Source organism: Prionailurus bengalensis, chromosome D4 (genome assembly GCF_016509475.1).
Source record: "Prionailurus bengalensis isolate Pbe53 chromosome D4, Fcat_Pben_1.1_paternal_pri, whole genome shotgun sequence".
Classification (NCBI taxonomy): Eukaryota; Metazoa; Chordata; class Mammalia; order Carnivora; family Felidae; genus Prionailurus; species Prionailurus bengalensis.
The window spans coordinates 73,047,435-73,073,309 of NC_057359.1; the positions used below are offsets into that span (position 1 = coordinate 73,047,435).

The 25,875-nt window shown below is 39.8% G+C and overlaps 1 protein-coding gene across 7 annotated transcripts; it reads right to left on the minus strand.

Annotated features, from left to right (window-relative positions):
- Window positions 1–111: 111 nt before the first annotated feature.
- Window positions 112–21,751, minus strand: LOC122474577 (INTS3 and NABP interacting protein). 7 transcript variants are annotated; one of them, XM_043565539.1, is made up of 5 exons: window positions 21,587–21,751; window positions 20,352–20,434; window positions 6,995–7,097; window positions 4,523–4,613; window positions 112–3,411 (listed from the first exon to the last, which is right to left on the minus strand). In XM_043565539.1, the coding sequence occupies exons 2-5, from the start codon at window positions 20,374–20,376 to the stop codon at window positions 3,316–3,318; spliced, it is 315 nt and encodes a 104-aa protein (XP_043421474.1). In that variant the 5' UTR covers window positions 20,377–20,434; window positions 21,587–21,751; the 3' UTR covers window positions 112–3,315. The 7 variants fall into 7 exon arrangements, 6 of the variants coding, with proteins under 6 accessions (XP_043421474.1, XP_043421472.1, XP_043421476.1 ...); XR_006294944.1 differs by lacking the exons at window positions 20,352–20,434; window positions 21,587–21,751 and adding exons at window positions 4,204–4,437; window positions 13,157–13,703 and having other exon boundaries at window positions 3,299–3,411; XM_043565537.1 differs by lacking the exons at window positions 20,352–20,434; window positions 21,587–21,751 and adding an exon at window positions 13,157–13,627.
- Window positions 21,752–25,875: the final 4,124 nt, after the last annotated feature.

Here is a 25,875-nt window from a genome sequence, read left to right on the forward strand (position 1 = left end):
ACTCCTAGAAGGGCTGAGTTTCTACTGCCAAAGCGAAACAAAGAACTGAGACCACTTAATGAGACGTTTTATAGATTGTTCAGAGGAAACAAATCTGTTTGAAATCAGTGAGTCATTTTAGTTTTTATTACAGAATCATACAAAGCACTATTATCTGTATTTTTGAGCAGTGGCTTTCAAGACTTTTTCTTGGGGTGACTCACAGTGAAAAAAAAACAAAACAAATACCTTCTCCATCACGACCCAGGTCATATATATCCATTCATTCCCTCAATAAGCAGGTACTGGCCACCTACTATATGCCAAAAACTAAACAGAATACAGTAGTGAACAAAGAGGAGGGGAGGGAAGGAAACAAATCCTCACCTCAGAGATCTTACATACTAGTACAACAAACAAAACAAGCAAAACACACACACACATGGAAATAGAAGACTCGTGAAACAAAATCTCCTATGACCACATGCCATGCACTCTCATGCTATTTTTTCAAAAAAAGAAAAAAATGCTGGTCACACCCCATTAAAGCCATTAAGTTGGCTTCTCAATTTAGTAACAGGTTGAGGCCTGCACTCGGAAAAATACTGGTCTAGACAATTTATGAAGTAGGCAGAGTGGGTGCTGTTCCTATTTTACAGGTGAGACAGAGTGACATGCCAAGAGAGGCTGAATGAGTTACCCCCATTCACCCATACTCGGGGGGGGGGAAGCAATGTTGAAGCCTCACCTAGGGCTTCTGACTGGCCCCCTGCCCTTCCCATTATCCTCCGCAGCCCTCCCAATGGTCTTACTTCCTACTTCTGATTATGAAATCCTGACCTTTGCCTGGAGCAGCTCTTCCCGCCCTTCCAGGTAAAATCGGACCAATACTTCCAGGCCTGTCTAGAATGCTTTGTGTTCTGAATGCCTCTTCTATGGTACACTGCCCTCTGGCTTCCTTATCATTTCTGCTATGCCACAACAGGCTCCTCTCCACTGTGACTTCCTTCAGAGCAGGCCTCCTGTTCCCCCCAGCATACTACGATGTTTTACAGGGTGTGTATTAACAAATACATATGGAATGGAACTGAATTTGTAAGTGACTCCCAGGAGAGGGGTGCAAGGAAGTGCTTACTAGCCAGGACTGCAGGATTTAGCAACATCTATTTAAAAGGCTAAGACTGAAGCACCTGGGTGGCTTAGTTGGTTAAGCATCTGACTTTGGCTCAGGTCATGATCTCACGGTTTGTGGGCTGAAGCTCCCGGTTCGTGGGTTCAAGCCCCTCATTGGGCTCACTGCTGTCAGCACTGAGCCTGCTTCAGACCCTCTGTACCCTCCTCTCTCTGCCCCTCCCCCACTCACGATCTCTCTCTCAAAAATAAAAAACAAATAAATAAAAGGCTAAGAGACTAGAAAAGATACCACTGTAAAAAAGATCTCTTTACCTAGGTTATATAAGTCACACATTAGGTAGAGGCTTCAACAGTATAAAAAGTATACAATCCAAATGTTTTATCTTCTTAGCATCAATAAATTTAGAACCATGCCAATCAGTCGTGGGTTGCACAGAACAGAAACTGTCAAAACAAGTCAAGAAAATGAGGGCCACTGTAGAAGTCCCAAGGAAGAGCTGGATGGGCCTGAGGCAGGACAGGGGCCAGGGGTCCCTGGGAGCTCCTCAGCAGCAGGAAGTAAGGGCACCTTTGCTGTAATAATGACCATTACAGTGGAACAACTGCCACCTCACCCAAATGCAGAAAATCAGTTCAAATTCTAAAGAATCTAAATGGCACAGCCAAGTCTAGAATTGTCCACCCTTGCTTTAATTAGTTTGGGTTAACATAGAGCTAAGCGGTTGTTGCAAATATCTAGGGAAGGAGGGACAGAAACCCTTTGAAAAGGGAGATGAACTTCGATTAAATATTGACCTAAACTGGAATTTTAAGTTTCAGTTCCTACCACCAGAGATGATGGGGACTCAAGGCTAATATGAGGTCAATTATAAGTAGCTATAAAATACTATATCTGTGATATAGTATAAAATATAATTTCAATCCTATTAAAGGTAAGAAAAAAATGTAGATTTTAGCTAAATGACCTCTAAGTTTCATGAACATAGAAATCTATGGCTTTATATATACATACACACACATATATATACATATACATATATATATACACATATACATATGTGTGTGTGTGTGTGTTGTGAAAATTGAATTCCCCTACCAATAGTTTTCAGACTTTGTTCTGAATTAGAGATTCTAATTCTGTAGGACTGGAGTAAGGTAGGAGGCACTGCCTATTTAAACAGGCACCCCAGATTCTGTTGAAGATGTGTCATATTGAGAAACTTGCTTAACCTAACTCCTTAAATTAAAAAGGGGCTTGACTTGCATACATTTTTAATTAGAACAAAAATGGACGATAAAACTCAGGGACACCATACATGTAGTAACCACGTTTCTTATCACAGTTTTTTTGTTTTTTTTTTAAACGTTTATTTATTTTTGAGACAGAGAGAGACAGAGCATGAACGGCGGAGGGTCAGAGAGAGGGAGACACAGAATCTGAAACAGGCTCCAGGCTCTGAGCTGTCAGCACAGAGCCAGACGCGGGGCTCGAACTCACATGAGATCATGACCTGAGCCAAAATCGGAGGCTCAACCAGACTGAGCCACCCAGGCACCCCTCTTATCACTGTTTTTAATAGCATTTAGTCACATAATTTATAGTGGCACAGGTTTATAAAAGATGTTTAAGATTTGTTGGTAACTTAATTGTATCTTAGATTTTCTTTGAAAATGAAAACAGGAGAGACAGTTATGAGTTAAAGATTTCAGGACGACATGTTGACTACAAACACAAAAGATACACTGATAGCAATTCTATAAACAGCAAATATAAATGTAACTTATTTAAGTCCATTGGTTCACATTTTTAAAAGCACCCTCATTTTTTTTTAAGTTAAGTACTATATATAAATGGTTCATGAAAGTCTATTGTGGACAATGATATATTCAGGCCACCTAGTTGGGGGCGGGGGGTGAATGTATGGGACCATCCAATCCAGAGTCTGATTTGGAGCTAAAACCGAACTGTTCTGTGTGACAAAACAGTGACAAGTAGCATCATCAGTTCCTCAGCGAGTACACTTCCCAAAGCTCGCATCCTCCTGGTGACCCTCCTCTTCTGCTTTGACTTACACATACCTTTCTTTCAAAGAAGCAAAAAGTATAAAAGTTCACCAAAATTCTGTAAGTCACAGTTTGTATAGCACTAAATGATAGTAGCTTTGGCATCTGATATAGTTGCCTTTGCTACAAATATTTTCTTCACTCTGGGTCAAGGCGAGGTAAGACAGGAAGAATAAGATTCCCAAATGCGGAGTCTTGAGTTATGAAGTATCCAGATGAATGTGCATGTGCGTGCTGGGGGGAAGAGTTTAAAAAAAAAAAAAAAAAAGCAATTAAGCTATTAAAAGTCACAGTTTTTCAACCAAGGCATTAAAATTACTTATCCTTGAGACAAAATTTATTTTAAAAATCAGTTCTGCTGCTGCTAATTTTCTTCAAATACACGGGAGATGGACAGTAATAAAAAATTCATATTAACAAGCTGCACCAGGCACTCATTTATCAGACCCACTCTCTCCTCTGTGATTCTCTAAAGTCAATAATGAGTCAAAGACATGAATTACTTTGTTCCTTGGAGCAGGGAAAACTAGTAACAAAGATCCCAGAGATCTCCTCTTAATCAACAAAGCAGGAACTTGAGAAAGAAGGGCAGCAGTTAGGAAGGGAGCCGATTACTGGTGATTAAGACACCAACATTTTGTTGAGAATGTTGTAAGTAACAGAAAACCACCAGTGACCTCCCTCTATCGCTAGAGAAAGGAAGACTGTTTTTAGGTTGCCTGAAGTGAGATGATCTTTTATGTCTCTTCCAATTCTGAAATTCCAAGGTTTAAAAGCATAGGTAATGATGGCTTGTTCAAGGTCTCCGAGAATGTTAAACTATCCAAGATCACTGTAATACTAAAACTGTTTATTATTACTATGAAGAGCAAAATTTTAAAAACTGATGGATTATCACATTCCTATGGTCAGCGTGAATCTTTAAACATATACTGACCATTAAAAAAAGAATCCAAACAACAAAGAACCAGTAAGACTATTAAGGGATGTAACGGCATGACAAATTCGAAAAAAGTATGTACATACCATTAAACTAGGCAGTTTAGCTTTTAACATCATTCTGTCCATCCAAATATCCTAAACTCTTTTGTACACAAGCAATCCCTTGCCAGGTACGGCACAGAATCAATCATGGCGGTGTCAAAACCATAAAAGATACTTTCATTACTGCTGTATTGGTCCTTCAAATCCTTTGAGCATGACTGAACATCAAAAAACCATTGCAATGATGTGCGCAACGCTTTTATTGATATCGTTCCACTGAAATACAAAATGGGAACTGCGCTGGATTCCAAGATCCAGGAAATCTCCAATGAGACAAGAATGTCAGTTACACTTGGCTCACCTGCAAAGCTGCCTTTTGTTGGGCTGCAATATGCTGCTGCTCAGCATGATCCCGGAAGTCCTTATTAAGAGAGGGTCTCGAGAGTGCAATGCTAAAATGGGAATCTTAGTTATTTGGCTGTTGAAAGTAGAGACTTCCTTACTTCTGAGTCACATTTTTCATTTATATATTCTTTATAGGGATAAAAAAGGCCTTCCAGAGTAAGTCTTTTTTTCCTTCTCCCACTGTCGATGTTAATTTATATGAAGAAAGCCTATATTATTTACTGGGGCTTCGAATTACTCTTTTTTTTTTTTTTTTTGATGATTTTTTGGGGATGATTTATGGTCCCTTACTTTCAAACAGATCTGAGGTTACTCCAGTCTATCATAAAGTTACATTTATGATGAAAACAGAAGAACTGAATGTTTCAAGCAGAAGGTACAGCAAGTGTAAAAAAGCCCAGGGCAAAAGACCTTGATGTGTCTGAAGGAATTAAGAGTTCAATAGGATTGAAGGTCAGGATTGAAAAGGGGTGAAGTGCATTAGCAAAAAATGATGCTGGGGAGGAAGGCAGGTGCCAGGATATGAAAAGCCTTGTGAAATACATTAAGAAATGTAGACCTTATCCTAACAGTAAAGGGAGACCCCCAAGAGTATTAGAAGCAGAGAAGTGACATGATCATCAGTACCATATGATGGCTCTGAAGGACCACCACTATGGCAGACAGTGCTGGTCACCTCAACAACTTCTGGTCTTCCTATTTCCTTGCCAATGGAACACAAACTTAGTTCTATTATCGGTGTTTCCATGCTTCAGGGCCGGCCAGGCTCATCTCTCAGGGGGTGAACTCTGGTGGGTGTTAAGACAGTGCCATTCCCCTTGCTGGCTTCTGGCTTAGGCAAGAGAAAGATACACAATTCTGGGCAACTAGACTTGATGGGTAGTCTGCCGGAAGCCTTCTGAGAACATTTTCCATGCTCTTGCAAAAGGAACACAGGGGAGGAACCTTCTGGCTTTGGCCTCTATAGGTGGCTCAGTGTAGAGGTGAGGCTGAGGCTACTGCAGTCGTATTTTGACCATTAGGGAGCTGGTGAACCACAGAGAAAGGCACAGAGGGAAGCCAGAGCACTGCTGACACTGTTGGGCCACCGCATGACGCCACTCTGGACACCCCTGCTCTTCATACTCTTGGTTAACGTACATCCTAATGTACGTGCCCATTTTCTTGGTTTTCAGTTACTTTTAGATTAAAGCATCCTAACTGACACAACTGGTAAATGTATTCAGGAAGACTTAAGATGACAGGAAACTCAGTGAGGAAGCAGCTGTAGTAATTGAGGCAAGAAATGAGAGTGGCCAGGACCAGTAGCAATGAAGAAGAAGAGATTTGAAACACATTTCAAAGTATAAACATAAAAGAATGGTAAATGCTTGGAGATAGAAATGAAAGGATAATAATAATAAATGAAGGTCACACTTATGTAGATCTGTACCATCCACTGAGACAAGAAACCCAAGAATATTAAGTAGTTAGAGGCACGAAGGTAAGAGGAGTTAAGCTCGGGACATACTAAGTTTGAAATGCCTCAACGACATCAGAGTGGAGGTATCCAGGAGGCGGTTTGGGACTTGGGAGAGAAAACTAGATAAAAGTTATCAGCACATAAATAACAGGCTGTGAAAGTGGGTGCAGCTGTCCAATGGAAAAGATGTGAGAAGACTGGGAAACTGGATCTAGAACTGAACTCTGAGGAGCACTGACATTCACGAGACAGGCAGTGGAGAAATGTCTGCAAGAGAAATCAAGACAGTGTGACACTGAGTGAATGGAAGCCAAGGAAAGAGAGTATTTGCAGAAGGAGGGAGTGATCAGTGGTGTCAAATAATGTTAACATGTCTCGTAAGAAAAGGACTCTGACCTACTGGATTTATCTACAATGAGGGTGCAAGTGACTTAGGGGAGCACCTATTCTTGGGAAGCAGGGAGAGGGGGCCTCAAGACCAAGTGGAGTGCACTAAGGAGTAAAAGGGAGTCAGTTAAGATGAGGATAAACAGCACTTTTAAGAGGTCTGGCTGGAAGAGAGAGGAAGGCTAGGGTGGTGGTTAAATGGGATAATCTGAAGGAAGAGATGTAAGAAGGCAGAAACTGAACACAAAGATCATCAAGATACCTAAATTTTACCTGCTTTACAGAACGCTTAAAGAGTGGGATGCTGACAATAATTTCAGTAACAAACAAAACCCACACAAATCCTTTTCTTTTTTAAAAAGCAGGCTGTAGGGAACACTGAATATTCTAGTTAGAATTAAAATATTTAAAATCCAACAAAATCTACTTGTCTAATTTTTTCAAATCTAACTAGGAAACAAAACAATAACATGTAAATTCCAATATTAGAGAAATAAACCACTGCCAATTAACTTGAGGTATTTTGTCCAAAATATTTTTTATATCACTGAATATAAAACCCATATTATTCGTCAATACCTAGCTCCGGGATGATTTGTTGAAGATTGGTTCTGCATGAGTAATTTTCTTTTCTCTTTGTCCAGTTCTGCCAAGATCGCAACTCTGTTCTTGTTTTGAAAACCTAAAAAAGACAGTGGGTGGAGGGGAGAGAGAAATAAAAAAACATTTTAGAGATATTTTTATAAACCCAGGCCATCTAGAAACCCAGAAAGCAAATTCTATTCTCTAACAAGATAACAAACTCACTAGTAAGTAGTTTCCCTAGATGGTTACTCTCTTCCCACTGCCTACTTCCCAGCGACTTTACCAGCACGGCCCACGGATACATGTAAAGCCTAATACTGACTGAGGATTCAAAAGACTTAGTTTTAAAGAACTGTAATCACCAAGGTTTTCAGGAGGAAAACAGCAACAGACATGCTCAGACCTAAACAATATTTCTTTTTCTCAACTGCTTTCATTCAGAAATGACGCACAATCTTTCAAGGAACAAGTCAAAAAACGGTGACTGCCCACACAGCAATTCTGGGAAAGAAATGGAGCCTAATGGGGGGGGGGGGGGGCAGAAAGATGTGTCTGTTAGCAAGTACGTAACATTAGGCTTTTGATTTTTAAATTACAAAAGATCTAGCGCAGAGCGGGCAAAGTGCTGGCCCAGGAGCAGCATCCAACTAGGTTTTTAAAATCTGAAGTAAATGCCAACATGTAAACATTGAGATAATGTAAACAAAATTCTCAGACTTCTTGCTTCTCTAGAAACATGTTGAGAACTGGCAACAAGGGATCTGGATACCCCGTGGTAAAAATTAACTAGAACGAACAGTCCTCACCTTTAATGGGCACTCTCTAACTTATTGCCGTCCTTATTCAACTTGTTTATACGCCCTGTGGGCATTTGAGTTTCTGATCCCTAATTCAGAAGAAAACAAATGGAAAGATAAAAGACAGGCAAACGAACCTCAAAGTGAGGTCTCTGTAAACTGAAGAACACCTTCCAAGGGAAAGGAGCACTCTCCCATCTGTATACACGAAGTTACATACATGTAAAGCAAGTTACACCACTAGGTATATTTCCACCTATAGGACGAGACTTTTCTCCACTTCTCAGAAGAGGCTAATGCATTCTTAGAAGATAATTCTGTGGTTCCATTTTTGTAGGAATTTAGAGATACTATAAATAGAAAAGTCCTGAAAACTGGGGCGCCTGGCTGGCTCAGTCGGTGGGGCCTGCAACTCGATCTCAGGTTTGTGAGTTTGAGCCCCACATTAGGTGTACAGATTACTTAAAAAAATAAAAATAAAAATAAAATAAAGTCCTGAAAAGCAAATTTAAAAATCTGACAGTGTCTAAATTATGTGATGAGCAAAATAAATAACCACACTGGAAAGTACTGATCTGCTGTTTACAGAAATATCAATTTCCCTCAAGATTAATTTGCTCACAAAAAAATGTTTTAGGGTCACTATCAGTAAAGTAATTGTATGTACATAGAAACTGTATGTACAAAACATTAAAAAGACTACATGAAGATAATTTGATAAATAACGTTCAGATAAATACAAGCACAACCGAGTTTTTCAATGCTCTTTGTGTATAAATGCACATAAATTATTTTTATTTATTTATTTAAAATTTTAAATGTTTATTTTTGAGACAGAGAGACAGAGCATGAGCGATGGAAGGACAGAGAGAGAGGGAAACACAGAATCAGAAGCAGGCTCCCGGCTTTGAGCTGTCAGTACAGAGCCTGACGCGGGGCTCGAACCCATCAACCGTGAGATAATGACCTGAGCCAAAGTCAGATGCTTAACCGACTGAGCCGCCTAGGCATCCCAACGTAAACTATTTTTAAATGTGTTTCCTCCAGGAAAAGGAACCAGAGTTCTAGGTGCATGTCTTAGGGCAAGAAAAAAAATCAAGAAGGGCCTGGAACATCTAGTGGTCAGGAAGCAAGAAGTTTTTTAAACAATGTCCAGGGTAGTGCTGAAGACAAGCCAACTTAAGGTTAGCCAGGCTGTCACAATTGGAACATTAAAAAGAGAATAATAATTATAGCTAAATAGAACAAATTCAATCTATGATAAGCCATGACTTCATAGAAAGATACAAAAGGGAAAGTTAAAATACATAAAAATATAGTTATAAAGAAGGGTGAAAATAAGTTATTATAATTAATAATTAGTTATAATAATTATAGCTAATAATTAGGTCAGTGTTAATATTTAGGGGTTTGTTTCTCCTATTAAATGTGCCTGTTTATAAAATATAGCTGAATACTTTTTTGTTAAGGTACAGGGAGGCAGGGGCAGGCACAGGGAACAGGGGCTAAGTCAAATAGTTCCAGAAAAAGCAGGTTAGGTACTAAGAACAGGAGAGGTAGATTTAGTGCAGGTCCTCACCCATATACACCATTTAAAAGGGGACCCAGTGGCAATGAGCACCCATGTCACACAATGACCAAGTAGAAACTCTGAGTTCTAACTGGATGAATTAGTGAAATATCCTAAAGAAAACTAACTGTATAGACCTAATAATCCCAGACCTCTTCAGAGATGAAACGCATGAAATCCTGGCAGTAAAGCTACCAGAAAAGGGCAATTCATAATGAAAACAGAACACAGAAGTATTTCATTCAGGGACTGACTCCAGGTTGTAAGAAACCAAAAATCTATGGATCGGCATGAGCTTGCAAAAATCCCATTAACTAACTTAACAGGTAAAGTTTAATTATAGAAGGGACCTAGTGCACACCACCACAGCTTTTAAGCTTTCAATCTTTAAAAGCATTACCAAATCTTGTGTTTTGGCTGAGAATCAAACTTCTCAAAAACACTAAATCCTGACTTGTCTGAAATTTTGTTTTGTTTTTGGTAATGGTAAGATTACTGTAACCCTAGGAAAGTATAGAAAAATTACTAGGATCCTGGGAAAGTACAGAGGTAAGAATCTGAGAAAATTATTATAGCCCCAGTAAAATACAAAAAACAAGTACAGAATGAGTAAATCAATTAATCATGGGTTAATATTTTAAAATCGATTTAAGTGTACTAAGTTTTGCAATAATTAGGGATGTGTTACACAGTCATATTAATTATAATTCTAATTTAAACTATTAAAGAGAATTTAACTAAATAAGCTTATAATCAATTCTACAGGTTTAAAAAATGTTATTTTAGAACTTAGTTTATTAGATGAGTAGGTTTAATACACCGTCAATTAAATTATGAGCAGTGATGAGTATTTTTCTCCATGCAAAAGATCCCCTCAGACTTCAAAGAATTCATTAAAATATTTAAACAAGGGGTCACTGGCCTGGGCTAGCTCCTAGCCTTTCCTCCCTGTAAAGAGGGGATAATGCTTATCTCTGTATCTCACTTGTGCCCCCATGCTCCCACCCAGAAGCTCAAGTTTTAAATTCCTCTCTTTCTACCCACATCTAACCAATCACTTAATCCAACTAATTTTATGTCCTAAACGTCACTAAAGGAACTTCCTCAATCAACTCCTTTTCCAGCCTAACCAAACAAAATGATCTCTTGCATAATATTCTAGATCTTAATGTGTAACTACAGGCAGCTGATAGCCACAAAGGCTAAACTTTATAGGTAGGGAAAGGGTATGGTCAGATCTTTTAGCCTTTTATATTCTAATCTTGTCTAATGCCCCTGAAACCTATGCTTCCTTCTTGATTTTTAAAAAATAATATATAGTATTATTTTACATGTCTGTTTTGCACAAAACATTTACATTATAAAAGTGTATAAAAGTCAACAGATAGCACCTAGGGAGTAATAATAACTTACTGCAAATTTGAAACTCAAGGCACAAACTAGGTAGTTTATCTGGTTGTATTGAATGATGTTCATGCTCTCTGTCTCTCAAAAAATGAATAAACGTTCAAAAAAAGGGGGGGGGGGCGCCTAGGTGGTTCAGTTTGTGAAGCATCTGACTTCCGCTCGGGTCATGATCTCGCAGTTTGTGAGTTTGAGCCCCGCATCAGGCTCTGTGCTGACAGCTCAGAGCCTGGAGCCTGCTTCGGATTCTGTGTCTCCCTCTCCCTCTGCTCCTTCCCTGCTCATGCTCTCTCTCTCTGCCTCTCTCTCAAAAAATGAATAAACGTTTAAATAAATAAATAAAGTATAATGTTATGTAGTGAGAGTCTCCCACCTTTAGGGTTTATACAAACTCTAGGACACCAATATAACATTTAACTGTTTTATTATACTCACTACATGAGTTTTTTTTTTAAAAAACACACACCTATCTCGTGCCATAATTTAACATTGCTACATTCTTTTACACATTTCATAAAGTTACATCCAACTTTTATATTCTTAGAAGCGTAAGGGTGTTAAAGATACATCTCACGTGCAGTACTTAATATTCCTTTATAATTAACCTGTTCCCTAACAATTATCTTAGAATAAAGCAGCAGTCTCTAAAATACTTCTACTTTTAGAACTTTAACCCTACCTCCATCCACAACCATATATATATTCTCATCTCCACATTCATTCATAGAAACATTTAACTCCTACACATTTTTTGGTCACTAAAAACACTCTTGAGGAACCAGCCTCACGTCAATTACATTTAAAACCTAACAGCTTGGGCACCTGGGTGGCTCAGTCAGTTGAGCGTCTGACTTCAGCTCAGGTCATGATCTCATAATTCGTGAGTTCAAGCCCCACACGTCAGGCTTGCTGCTGTCGGCCTGTCAATGCAGAACTTGCTTTGGATCCTCTGTCCCCTCTCTCTGCCCCTGCCCTGCTTGAGCTCTCCTGAAAACAAATAAATATTTTAAAAATAAAAAATAAAAAATAAAACCTAACAGCTGATATTCACTTTACATGAATAGCTCCATCACATGTAAACAAGCACTAACTGGAATTCTTTCTACTGAAAAAAAAAAAAAAAAAAAAAAAAAAACTCTAAAGCTAAAGAATGAAAATTATTTTCTTTGTTCAGTAGGGTTATGAATCATCCACCTTCCAATTACAGTTGATAAACTGCTTTCATAACACTTTTTAAAAGATATTTTAAAATATTATTCAAATCCTTTGAGGTGGTTATCCTACAAGCCAGATATTCTTCACAACTATACTTTTTTTTTTTTTTTTTTATCTTGAGGGAAAGAGAGAGAGAGAGAAAATGTGAGCAGGGGGAGGGGCAGAGAGAAAGAGAAAGAATCCTAAGCAGGCTCTGTGCTGACAGCACGGAGCCCGACGTGGGGCTCAATCTCACGAACCATGAGATCATGACCTGAGCCGAAATCAAGAGTCAGACGCTTGACTGAGCCACCCAGGTGCCCCTTCACAGCTATACTTTAAATCAACGTATCATACTTAAGATACCTGTTTTGTATTAAAGGAAAGTCACTGTGGCACTATTTAACATGTTTTAAGTCATTTATTGAATCAACATATATTTATTGTGTATGCTTTATACACAGGGACTAGATAAAGTTCTAAGGATACAATGATAAGCCAGAACTTGGCATGACTCTAGCTCTCATGGCTGTCAGAGTCCAGTGAGGATAGAAATGATCAAATAATTACAGAAATGAATGTATACTTAGAATCTAAGAGGAGTAGTCTGAAATAAAGAAAGAAAATTCTATAAACACTTATAACAATCATTACCATGGGAATTAATGTTGAGTAAACTTGACCTAGACTGGGAGCAAGTGCACCAGTGAAGGCTTCCAGAGAAAGTAATGCCTGAACTGAAATCTAAAGGATAAATAAGTAAGTTCATTAGGGGTGGGGGAAAAATGATACTTCTCCCTATGAAAAGAGCACTGTAGCTGCAATGCTGAGATTAGGCTACACAAGAGAAAACAGGAGACTATTACAGTAGAACAAGCAAGAAATGACAGGCCAGAGAAGTGGAAAGATAGGAACAGATCCAAGAGCTATTTAGGAAGGTGAATCAACAGGACACTGATAGAGTAAATATAAAGTAAGGAATGAGGAAGGTGTCATGGATGGTTCCTAGATTTCTGACATGGTGAATTATTTCTATTTTTCTATTGCTGCTGTAGCAAATTACTACAAACTCAGTGGCTTAAAACAACATGAAGCTATTATCTTACAGTTCTATAGTTCAGTGGTCTTACTGGGCTACAATCAGGGCTGCATTCCTTTCTGGAGTCTCTGGTGGAGAATCTGTTTCCTTGCCTTTTCCAGCATCTAGAAGCTTCCTGAGTTCCTTGGATCCTGGTACCCTTTCTCTGCCTTCAAATCCAGCAACGTTGCATCTCTCCAACCCTTCTTCTATTGTCATTTCTCTGACCACAGCCAGGAAAAAATTTGCTCCTTTTAAGGACTTGTGATTAAAATGGGTGCACCTGGATAATCCAGGATTATCTTCCCATCTAAAGGCCCTTATTAACCTTAATCACATGGCAAAGTTCTTTTTGCCACATAAGGTAACACAGTCACAGGTTCTGGGGATTATGATGTGGGCATCTTTGGTGGGGGAGGGACCATTCTGCCTAATGATATATGTCATGTACTCCGTGGTTACAGCTCAAACCTCATCCAGGGGAGACTGCTTGATGTCTAAGTCTTAGCAGAATAAAAGCATATCACATTAAGTCAACATGAGTTGATTATTACCAATAATTAGCTTCTAGGTATCTAGTGAATGGCAAACACTTCTTATATCCGGTGAGATCTAAAACTCTTAGCCACCTTTTGGACTTTACTGAAAATACCTATCAAAGGAATAAACACTACTGTCTGCTCAGATGATCTCCCTGTGTTCAAGTTCTCTCTCAGACCTCATGGACTTACTCCCTGTAAGCGACTGCCACTTTTTCTACCTATTTGAGGTTTCCCATCTTCAGGACTGGCTAAATAAGATGATGAGTGATCTGCTTGAGCTGACCTTTCCTCATCACTCATTTTTTTTTTCCTCTTAAACTCACAGGGCCTTTTTTCATTCAGTACAAGGATTTTCTGCCTCATAATAGATGCAGAAGAGATACAAAGATTAAGAAGTCTCTGCCCCTATTCTAGAACTCCCAATTTTTTCTTAGATGCTATAATTAGAATGTTCTAATCCCTCAGCTAAAGTGCAGTATGGGAAAACATGGGACGTGGGCACAGAATCGATTTGATTTCTCATCTAAGTACTACCAGTTACTATTTAATATTGGGAAAATCATCTCACTTTGCAGGACAAATGGGGACAATGGTAACAACTTCAAAGGGTGGTTTTATGAAATATAGGAAATATAGCATACAGCCTGCCATGTGGTAACTGCTTAATAAATACTAGCTATTACTATCTAGCATTCTCTATTAGTTAACATCACTAGATTCTCATCAGCCCCATTCTGCCAATCCACTTTCAGTGAATAGTTGTTATTACAAAGAATAAAGCTGATTAGCATGCAGCTTTCTAGGTTACACTCACAGGACAGGGCTTCCAGGCCAGACTGAATGGATCTCAAGCTCTCTCCTAACTATACATACTCTATGAAGCTACTTTACAGCAAATTCTGCCTCAACTCAGTTTCATTCCTATTTGAACCTGGGGCCTACAGATCAATCCTAGCACATCAGAAAAATACTGTACCCTTTGCTTTGCAGTTAAAAATGACACAAAAATGGGGCGCCTGGGTGGCTCAGTCGGTTGAGCATCCGACTTTGGCTCAGGTCATGATTTCACAGCTCATGGGTTCGAGCCCCAGTCAGGCTCTGTGCTGACAGCTCAGAGCCTGGAGCCTGCTTTGGATTCTGTGTCTCCCTCTCTCTCTGCCCCTAACCCACTCGCATCCTGTCTTTGTCTCAAAAATAAATAAACATTTAAAGAAAAAAAAATTTTAATAAAAAAAATAAATGACACAAAAAGAAATCTAGCTTAAAAAAAAAACCTACTGTAGGGGTGCCTGGGTGGCTTGGTTCAGCGTCCGACTTTGGCTCAGGTCATGATGTCACTATTCCTGAGTTGGAGCCCTGCACTGGGCTCTCTGTGGTCAGCACAGAACCCACTTCAGATCCTCTGTCTCCCTCTCTCTGCCCTTTCCCTGCTCTCTCTCTCTCAAAAAGAATATATAAACAAAAAAACAATTAAAAAATAATAATAATCTTTAAAAATAAACAACCTACTGCAGGGGCGCCTAGGTGGTTCAGTTGGTTGAGCATCCAACTCTTGATTTCAGCTCAGGTCATGATCCCAGGGTCGTGAGATTAAGCCCTGTGTTGGGTTCTATGCTGACAGCACAGGGCCCGCTTAGGATTCTCTCTCCCTCTCTCTCTGTGTCCCTTGGGATTCTCTCTCCCTCTCTCTCTGTCCCTCTCCTGCTCTCGTGCATGTGCCCACAATCTCTCAAAATAAATGAATCTTAAAAAAAAAAACAACCCCAACTGCAAATTGCATTTTTGCATCCACACTCTCCATTTTAAAATATACAAATGCAAGAATTTAAATATGATTTTTATCCTTCAGTGAGACAAACTCTTAATTAAGATGTAGTATACCTTAGTACAAGGCTTAAGGGTACGTTTGCTTTTCTTCTGGGCTATAGATGGTTTGGGGTAAGATAATATCTGGGCCTGAGGTCAAGCAAGACACCTCCCAAGAGTTATGCCACCCCACTCTTACACAGCACCCTGAAATCACAGCTAAGAGCATCTAGTATGGTCCCAAATCAGTAGTTCCCACCACCTGATCTGCAGGGCTTATAATTATTACTATAAACATTTTGAGATAACTATAAAAGAGTCAAGGAAAATAATAATTTCTTACTATTTCACTAGGTTTCTCTGTGTCTGAAATCAGGTCGGTCCAATTGGTTGGACCAATCCACACGTACATAGGACCTTGATATTTACCAATAATGAAAGATTCTTTACATAGTACCTTGGCCAAATAGCAGTTTGACAATCTGCCTCTACATGTTAAAATTCTCAAAATGTTACTCATCCATCAAGTAGTTATTAAGAACGAACCAAATGTTCCATACTACGACAGATGCTAAGAATAGGAGACTTCAGTGATGGTTTGCCAAGAGCTTATGAAATTAGCAGTCTTGACTGCTACCACAGTATGACAGACTGCTAGATCTGCTAGAGGGCTCAGTGAACACAATGGGATTCTGTCTTCTATACTAGAGACATTAACAAATTGCAGTGTACAGATCAGGATTTCTTTTTCAGTCATGGTTCTCTCAGTTATCATTATAAGATAATTATGGCACTTGGCATTCAATCTCCGTATTGAGTAGTTCCTATACATGTAAACAGTACAGAAATAATTTAATATAGAAAGTAAAATGCAATACATCCAAATAGGTAAGAATTTAAAAATTCACTTGAAGTCTATGGTGCATGATATGGACTCCCTCTGCTGGTGCCTAATAGCAGCCCAGGACACCAACAAAATCATGGACAACAAAAGCCAAAAGGCTAATCTAAATTCGCTTCTATTTAGATTAGGGGATGTTTCACAGAAGATGATTATGGATAAATCAAGAACAACCCTAAAAATTATTGTGTTTTATTGCAAATGTGGAAAAAAAAATAACCAGTAAACTGTAAATCTCGATTATTTGTGGTATTAGAACAGATAACTTAAAATTTATTTTCAGCTGGACTGGACTGTGTGATTTTTTTTTTAGCAGCATATTTCCTTTCAAAAATAGACATATCTTTGATTTTATTTTGGTTCAAATTAAATTACTTTTAATCTGATAACTTGATGAAAAGAAGAGATCAAAGACCAGAAAGGAACGTTGACCTGTGATTAATCCACAGAGCACACAAATCACACATGGTTATTTGAAAGAACAGAACAGTTCTTAGCTAGTTACAACTGTCACCATAGCTAGCTTTTCACAACATTACACTTCTATAAAACTCAGGCAACCTTTAGTTTGCCCTAAATGCAACTAATATACTAAAAAAAATTTACATATAATAAGACAGCAGACTTCCAACTTCCAGTACTGGCAGAGTAGTTTGGTTAGACCAACCCTGCCACTGTAGAAGTTTAAATTCTGGACAAAGCATTAAAAAATCATTATGTGAAGGCAGTAGAAACTAACCCAACAGGCAGAAACTACAATTAGGGAGATTTGGGAATGTGTGACTTTTTGTTCAATTCACAGTTTGGATTGCCTCACCTTACTGGCTTTTGAGGTATCAGAGGACAGAGTTCAGGGCTGGCAGAGTAGCCAGAAAATAAGGGGAGAAACCCAAGAGGGAAAGGCATAGGGAGTAAAGCCTATAAAATCCACCCAAAGTGTTTGCTTCTTGCTAAAACTACACATGTATGGGGGAAACCCCAGGAGATTTAGCAATAAAGTAGCAGCTGGAAGCTTACAAGACTGAGCAGAGATTTCAGCTACTGCCCAACACAAGGAGACAAGAGTTTGGAGTCTGAGTTGAGTTGAAGGCTTGCATCTGCTAGAAATCACATTTCAGAGGAATACAAAAAGAATCCAGAGTCTCTACAATGTATTAGTCATAATATCCAGTATATCCAGTAACAAATCACTAAGTATAGCAAGAAAAAGGAAAACATGACCCACACTCAAAAAAATAAATAAATAGGGGCGCCTGGGTGGCGCAGTCGGTTAAGCGTCCGACTTCAGCCAGGTCACGATCTCACGGTCCGTGAGTTCGAGCCCTGCATCGGGCTCTGGGCCGATGGCTCGGAGCCTGGAGCCTGTTTCCGATTCTGTCTCCCTCTCTCTCTGCCCCTCCCCCGTTCATGCTCTGTCTCTCTCTGTCCCAAAAATAAATAAACGTTGAAAAAAAAAATTTTTTTTTTAAATAAAAAATAAATAAATAAATAAATAAATAAGTAAATAAATACAGTCAACAGAAACCAACTCCAAGATGATCCAGATGATGCAATTAGTGATAACAAAGGGCTTATATCCAGACTCTTAAAAAAACAAAACACTTCATAATAAAAATAACCCAATTTTTAAAAAATGAACTAAACACTCAAACAAATCACATAAAAGGATTTACAATGGCCAGGAAGTACAAAAAAGAGCTCAACATTTGTCATCAGCAAAGTGCAAGTTAATACTATAATGAGATGTCACTTCCTGTCCTCTAAAATGACTAAAATTAAAGAGACCTATAACGGTGTATGTAGAGCACCCAGATTTCTCACACATTGCCAGAGGGAATGTAAAACGGTACAAGCAGTTTGGGAAAAGGTTTGGCAGTTTTTTATAAAATTAACAATATACTCAGTTGCTCCACTTGTATCTATTAATCCAAATATCTACAGAAAGACATATAAACGAGTATTTTCAAAGCAACTGTATTCACAGTGGCCAAAACTGAGACAACCCCAAAACCCCTGAACAGGAGAATGAATAAAAAAATGGTGGTAAATACAGAGTAGAAAACTACTCCAGAATAAACATAATGAACTATTGATACATGGCATGACAGTGAGTGAAAGCTGGACACAAACAAGTACACACACTATGATTCCATTTATATGAAGTTTAAGACAAAACTAAGGTTAAAAAAATCAGAACAGAGAGGATAAAAACATATGGGTCAAAAAAAGTTCAGAGTTGATAGGGAAAGGAAATAGAGGTTTGCTTTCAAGTTGTGGAACAGGAAACAACTTACGAAGTGGGATTTAATACTTTCTAGAGATTAAATTTTACTTTGTAAAACTTTTTTTTTCAGAGAGAGAGTGAGTGTGAGCAGGGGAAAAGAGCAGTGACAGAGAAAGAGAGAATCTCAAGTAGGCTCTAGGCTCAGCACAGAGCCTGATGTGGAGCTCGATCCCACGACCCTGGAATCATTACCTGAGCTGAAATCAAGAGCTGGACGCTCAAACAACCAAGCCACCCATGCACCCCTAAGACTTATTTTTATTTTATTATTTTTTTTAAGTTTATTTATTTATTTTGAGAGAGAGAGCACACACGCACGTGAGCAGGGTGGGTAGAGGGAGAATCCCAACCACGCTCCATTCTCAGCTTGGAGCCTGACTCACGGCTCTAGCCCATGACTATGAGATCAACTGTGAGTTGAAATCAAGAGTCCAATGTTCAACTGACTGAGCTACCCAAAATTTATTTTTAAATAAAAATTCCTTCTCTAGGATGTGTCTGACTTGATTTGCTTTAGAGAGCTTCTAAACAGAGATGTATATGAAAGTTTCTAGAACAAATGAAGATAAATGCATGGATATTGCCTGGTGATAATATAACATCTTAAAAGTGGTTCTGGGGATGCATGACTGGCTCAGTTGGTTAAGCGTCCGACTCTTGATCTCGGCTCAGGTCATGATCTCACAGTTCATGGGATGAAGTCCCATGTCAGGCTCTGTGCTGACATCGCAGAGCCTGCTTGGGATTCTGTCTCTCCCTCTCTGACCCTCCCCCGCTTGTGTGGGTTGTCTCTCAAACAAATAACATTTAAATAAATGAATGAATGAATGAATGAATGAATGTGGTTCTGACACGTGGATGCCTGGGTGGCTCAGTCGTTAAACATCTGACTTTGGCTCAGGTCATGATCTCATGGTTCATGAGTTCAAGTCCCACATCGGGTGAGCTCAAGCCCCACTTAAGGTGAGCCCGGCTTCTCTTTCTCTCTCTCTCTCCCCTCTTGTGGGATTCTCTTCCTCTCCCTTCCTCCCTCCCTCTCTGCCCCTTGCTCACTTGTGCCCTCTCTTTCAAAAAAAAAAAAAAAAAAAAAGTGGTTCTGAGGGGTGCCTGGGGTGGCTTAGTCAGTTGAGTGTCCAACTCCTGATGTTGGCTTAGGTGCTCAGGTCATGATCTTGAGGTTTGTGGGTTCAAGCCTCCCACTGGGCTCTGTACTGACAGTACAGAGCCTGCTTGGGATTCTCTCCCTCTTCCTCTCTCTCTGCCCTTTCCCTGCTCTCTCTCTTATAATAAATAAATAAACTTAAAGTGGTTTTGATTGCAAGTAAAAGAGAACACAGGTTTACACTGTGAATAATCTTAACACAGGTTAAAATACAGGATTAATAGGGGCGCCTGGGTGGCTCAGTTGGTTAAGCATCCAGCTCTTGATTTTGGCTTGGGTCATGATCTCACAGTTTGTGAGATCAAGCGGGCTCTGTGCTGGCAATGTGGAGTCTGCTTGGGACTCTCTCTCTTCCTCTCTCTCTGCCCCTCCCCTGCTCTTTCACTCTCAAAAATAAACAAACATTTGAAAAAAACAAACATAGAATTAATATCTATTAAGAATGTTATATATCTGATACAATCTTGGACTTACTTCAAATACAGAGTTTTTACTTTGCTATTCATTTTTTATTCTGACTACAGTTAACTGCTGTATACTAACTTTTCTATTAAAACATGTTCACTATTATGGGGAAAAGTTCCTATTAATAACAAGTTCCAGCATGCGTTACCTTGTCCTGATGAGTTTGCTGCCATATCTTCCTATTTTGCTTCAACTATGTTCAGTGGCAACTGGTCAGCAATTTCCAATCTCCTGTAAAAAAAAAAAAAAAAAATACATGTACAAACATATAAAATGCACCATACTTTAATAACAAACTAAAAGTTGTCAGGAACAGCTAGCTTTCCTACAATGAAACATTTGCAGTGTCTTCGTTTCATCAGAAACATACATCTGAAAAAGCACACAGACTTAAATCACAAATTTAAACTCTGCAAAGTCCTCAAGTATTTAATTAGAACGTTAAGTCTTTATTCTTGAAGATGTTGATACCAACATTTAGCATTACTCTCTTTAATATACACCATTACGTTGTATTTACCAAATACTACCACATATATCAACCGATTGACAGCATCAATATGAGTGCTAGAAAGAAAAAAAAAAATCATTCCGCTATGGTGCTTTTGGATTCACTTAAAATATATCCAGCAACTACTGTGTATACTAAAAGCTAAAAAGGAAAACAAGCCTAGAATTTACCAAGTATATAGTCTGCACCATACACTAAGATGCTTGAAATTATTTTACTTATCAGCATTTTATAGATAGGGAGATCCGTGCCCAAGGTCACAAAGCTAGTACGAATACTTTGGGCTGTTAGTTTCCAAACTTGGTGGTTTTTGTATTAGGCCTTGGGGAGATCGCAAATGAGCAGGACCCTACGCCAGCCTTCAAGGAACATACAATCCTATGGGAAAATATACTCTCATTCAAGCAACCATACGAATAAGTTTAACAAACGCGCTCTTTAAAAGGCGTAACCAGTGCTCCGGAAGCAGAGAGGAGCTGATTCTTTCGACGTGATGAAGGATGCCTTTAGGGGAACCCCGGAAAACTACAAGGGCTAGCAAACGGATTGCGGTTTTGAACAAAATATCGTTAGGCGCTTCCTCGGCAGAAGCACAGGGCGAGGCAAGCAGGTTGGGTCGGGAAGAAAGAGGGCCATCTAGTGAAGGGGAACGTTAACCGGGGATGTGACAAGGCGGCACCCGCGACTCAAAGGGCCCTTGCAGGAGGGCGTGGAGGGCGGGCTGGGCGGGGGCTGCGGCCGACACCACCCAGAGGAGGGGGAGTGAAGAAGGTGGGGAACCCGCTACCCTGTGGCAACAAAGCACGCGGCAGCAGATCCGCGCTGGCGCCACACACTTCCATCCCCCGGCGCCATCAGGTGGTCCTACTTACCCGGGCCACGAAAGCGTCCAGGACCCTCCACGCGTCCAGATCGCTCTCTCAAAGGGGGCGCGACCACTTAAACACCTGCAAACAGAGCCCAACATGCAGCCCTACAACCTTCCCGCCCCCGCTACGCTTCCGCCTCCTGCCTGACGTACACTGGAGGGAGCGGAAGTCCCGCCTCCCGCCTCCAGACAGCAGCGGCTGCCCACTGTGATTCGTGCTTTAACTGCTCAGCGCAGGCGCCACTTCCCTTTTGAAGAGTGACAGCCGAAAAAGCTCATGGGAGATGCAGGCGGTGCTGTTGGGGGCGGGGCTCAGGGAGACGCTTGTTGCCGGCTCTGCCGGGCAGGGGCGGGGCCGAGACCGGCTGAGACCTTAGCACCGCGAGTGGCCCTTTTGTCAAAGCCTCTGTTCAGAGAAAAGTCACTATCCTGGCCAGGCCTGCGACGATAGGAATCCACTCCGGCTAGGATAAGAGGAGGGCCAGTCTTCACAGGCAGGGCTGGCTTTTATTATTCAACAACCATCTGGGGTTTTGCGTCTGCACTTTTCCACAAATCCCAGGGATTTTTTTTTTTAATAGTTTACATAATTATACATAAGAAAAGCACCAAACATGCAGAAGTGTTTGCTACTGTGCTATAATCTGTTTAAGAAATGGCTGTGGCACATCTCAGAACACAAAGCCCCTCCTAGTGGGATCACCTGATGCCTGATCTACAGATCTACCTATTTACATTAAAAGGTAACCATGTGTTGGTGTGTTTCACCTGTTCTGTGGTGGGTAACCCCTGTTATGAATATTTCTAGAATTTGAACATCGATTCTTAATGTTTGCTCAATGGTAAATGTTTATAAGGCACAACTTTGTTACGTATGGATCTCTGAAATAATAACACTACCAAGCATGTATTGAGTGCCTTCTGCATGCTAGGTTCTTCTTGTGCATCGAGCTCTGATCCTGCCATTTCCTGATTTATATATGATTTATATTTATATATTTGTGTATGAAACTCAGAAATGTTGAATTACTTTATGTCAAGTAACAACCTGAGTTTCAAAGGAGTAAATGTTTGCCAGATGCTAAGGCCCACATTCTTAAGTCTCACACATTGTCTCTGCTCTGGAGGAAGGAATTCCTCAGAGTCCAGCCCTTGCTGACATCTTCAATGTAGATATAAAGTGTAATACGTGAGCATTCTGGTAGTCGGCCAGGACTGCTTTTCAATTAAGAGGCATTTTTTGAGGGGTGCCTGGCTGGCTCGGTTGCAAGAGCAGATGACTTCTGATCTCAGGGTTGTGAGTTGGGAGTTCTACGTGGGGTGTGGAGATTACTAAAAAAATAATAATAAATGTTAAAAAAAAAAAAAAAAGGCCTTGGGGCCCGTGGGTGGCTCCATCCGTTAAGCTTCCGACTTTGGCTCAGGTCATGTCACAGTTTTTGAGTTCGAGCCCCCCGTCGGGCTCTGTGCTGACAGCTCAGAGCCTGGAACCTGCTTTGGATTCTGTGTCTTCCTCCCTCTCTTTCTCTCTCCCCCTCCCCCCACTTGTGCTCTGTCTCTGTCTCTCAAAAATAAATAAATAAACAAACAAATAAATAAATAAATGTAAAAAAAATTTTTTTATAAAGATCTTTTTGAGTCCTGGACTGACTAAAAAGATGACTGGGATGTATACGGCTTACAAAACCTTAGGAAATTTTTTTGGTTTTAGGTGGCCTGATTAGATAATACAGAAACTAGGGCATAAGAAAGCTCCAGTCTAAGTCCTTTTTTGGTTTGTTTTCTTCGAGTTTTTATTTAAATTCTAGTTAGTTAACATATAGTGTAATATTGGTTTCAGGAGTAGGATTTAGTGATTCATCACGTACTTATAATACCCAGTGCTCATCCCAACAAGTGCCCTCCTTAATACCCATCACCCATCTAGCCCATCCTCCACCCACCCCCCTCCATCAACCTTCAGTCTGTTCTCTTTAGTTAAGAGTCTTTTTGTGGTTTACGTCTCTCTCGCCCCCCCCCCCACCGTGTTCATCTGTTTTGTGTCTTAATTTCACATATGAATGAAATCATATGGTATCTGTCTTTCTCAGACTTATTTAGCTTAGCATAATATACTCTATCTCCCTCCATGTGGTTGTAAATGGCAAGTTTTCATTTTTTTCTTTATGGCTGAGTAACATTCCACTATAAATATACCACATCTTCTTTTTCCACTTATGAGTCAATGGACATTTGGGCTCTTTTCATAATTTGGCTATTGTTGATAACGCTGCTATAAACATCGGGGTGCATGCGTCCCTTTGAATCAGTATTTTTTTTATCCTTTGGGTAAATACCTAATAGTGCAATTGCTGGATCATTGGGTGACTCTATTTTTAATTTTTTGAGGAACCTCCATATTGTTTTCTAGAGTAGCTGTACTAGTTTGCATTCCCACCAGCGGTGCATGAGGGTTCCCCTTTCTCCACATCCTTGCCAACACCTGTTGTTTCTTGTGTTGTTAATTTTAGCCATTCTGACAGGTGTGAGGTGATATCTCATGGTTTTGATTTGCATTTGTATTTGATGGTGAGTGATGTGGAGCATCTTTTCATGTGTCTGTTAGCAGTCTAAGTCCTAATGGATGTTCTGAAACAAGCCCATTTATGGAGAAAAGAAAAAAAAAAAAAAGAGTCCTACCTCCAGAAGAATATTTTGTAAATTCCCGGCAAGGTCAGCCTCCAGGCTTTGGGAGAACATTATCAGGAGAAAAATGAATTTAATTTGCTGCTTTTTTTTTTTTTTTTTTTTTTTTTGCCCTTTACTTGGTAGATGTTAGCCTTTGAACTGCCCCTCAGTCTTCTCCTTGGAAGTTGTTGGAACTGCCACCTCACAAGAATTTTGGCATATTGGTTATTAGTGGGTGAGTTTACTTGGGTTCAAATCCTAGCTCTGACACTTAATGATTATTAGACCTTGTTTTACCTTTCAATGCTTCAGTTCTGTCATCTATAAAAAGGAAATAAAAATATATATGAATGACCACTTCACACCCATTGGATGGCTACTATAAAAAAAAAGAAGGGGTGCCTGGGTGGCTCAGTCAGTTAAGCGTCCAACTTCGACTCAGGTCATGATCTCACGGTTCGTGAGTTCGAGCTCTGCATTGGGCTCTGTGCTGACAGCTCAGAGCCTGGAGCCTGCTTTGGATTCTGTGTCTCCCTTTCTGTCCATCTCTCTCTCTCTCTCTCTCTCTCTCTCTCTCTCTCTGTCTCTCAAAAATAAAAATAAAAACATTAAAAAAAAAAACATGGAAGAAAAAAACCCAGAAAATAAAATAGTAAGTGTTGGCAGAGAAATTGGGACTCTTGTGCGCTGTTTGGTGGGAATACAAAATGGTACAACCGTTGTGGAAGACAAGATGATGGTTACTCAAAACATTAAAAATAGAATTACCGTATGATTTAGTTATTCTACTGCTGGGCATATACACAAAATGATTGAAAGCAGGGTCTCTGTATACCCATATTCACAGCAGCACTGTTCGTAATAGCCAAGATGTAGAAGCAACCCAATTGTTCATCCACAAATGAAAGGATAAACAAAATGTGGCCCATACATACAATGTAATATTATTCAGCCTTAAAATAGAAGGGAATTGTGACACATGGAACAGCATGCATGAACCTTGAGGACATTATGCTAAGTGAAATAAACAGAAAAGGACAAATTCTATATGATTCCACTTGTACGAGGTACTTGGTCAACATCATAGAAACAGAAAGAAAATGATGGTTGTCAAGGGCTGGAGAGAATGGAGAGCCATTGTTTAATGGGGTATAGAGTTTCAGTTTTACAAGATGAAAAGAGTTCTGGAAATGGCTGGTGGCGATTGTGGCAACTGTGACAGATCTGCCTTTTACCGCATACGGTACTCGGTCATAGGTCAGCTAATAAACACACAGATTGTACACATCTACTTGGGGAAAGTCCACAACAAAAGGAATGTATGTGACAGTCCCGTGGCTCTGTTAACTGATAAGGAAATTCCAGGTAACAGCCCATAAAGCCATTATGATTGTCATGGGCTTTTAATGTCAGAGTAGAGAGGTGAGAATAATCCCCAACTTCCAGGTGGAGCCACCTTAACTCTCCTTTGCTATTTTGTGATTAAATATTTATGGAAAATGCATTAGGCTAGACAGCCTTTGAAATAAAGTGTGTAGAAGTTTGAGACAGTTGCCGTATTAGTTCTATTGCTTGTAACCAATTACCTCCAAACTTGGGCAATTTATAACAACAAATGTTCATTCT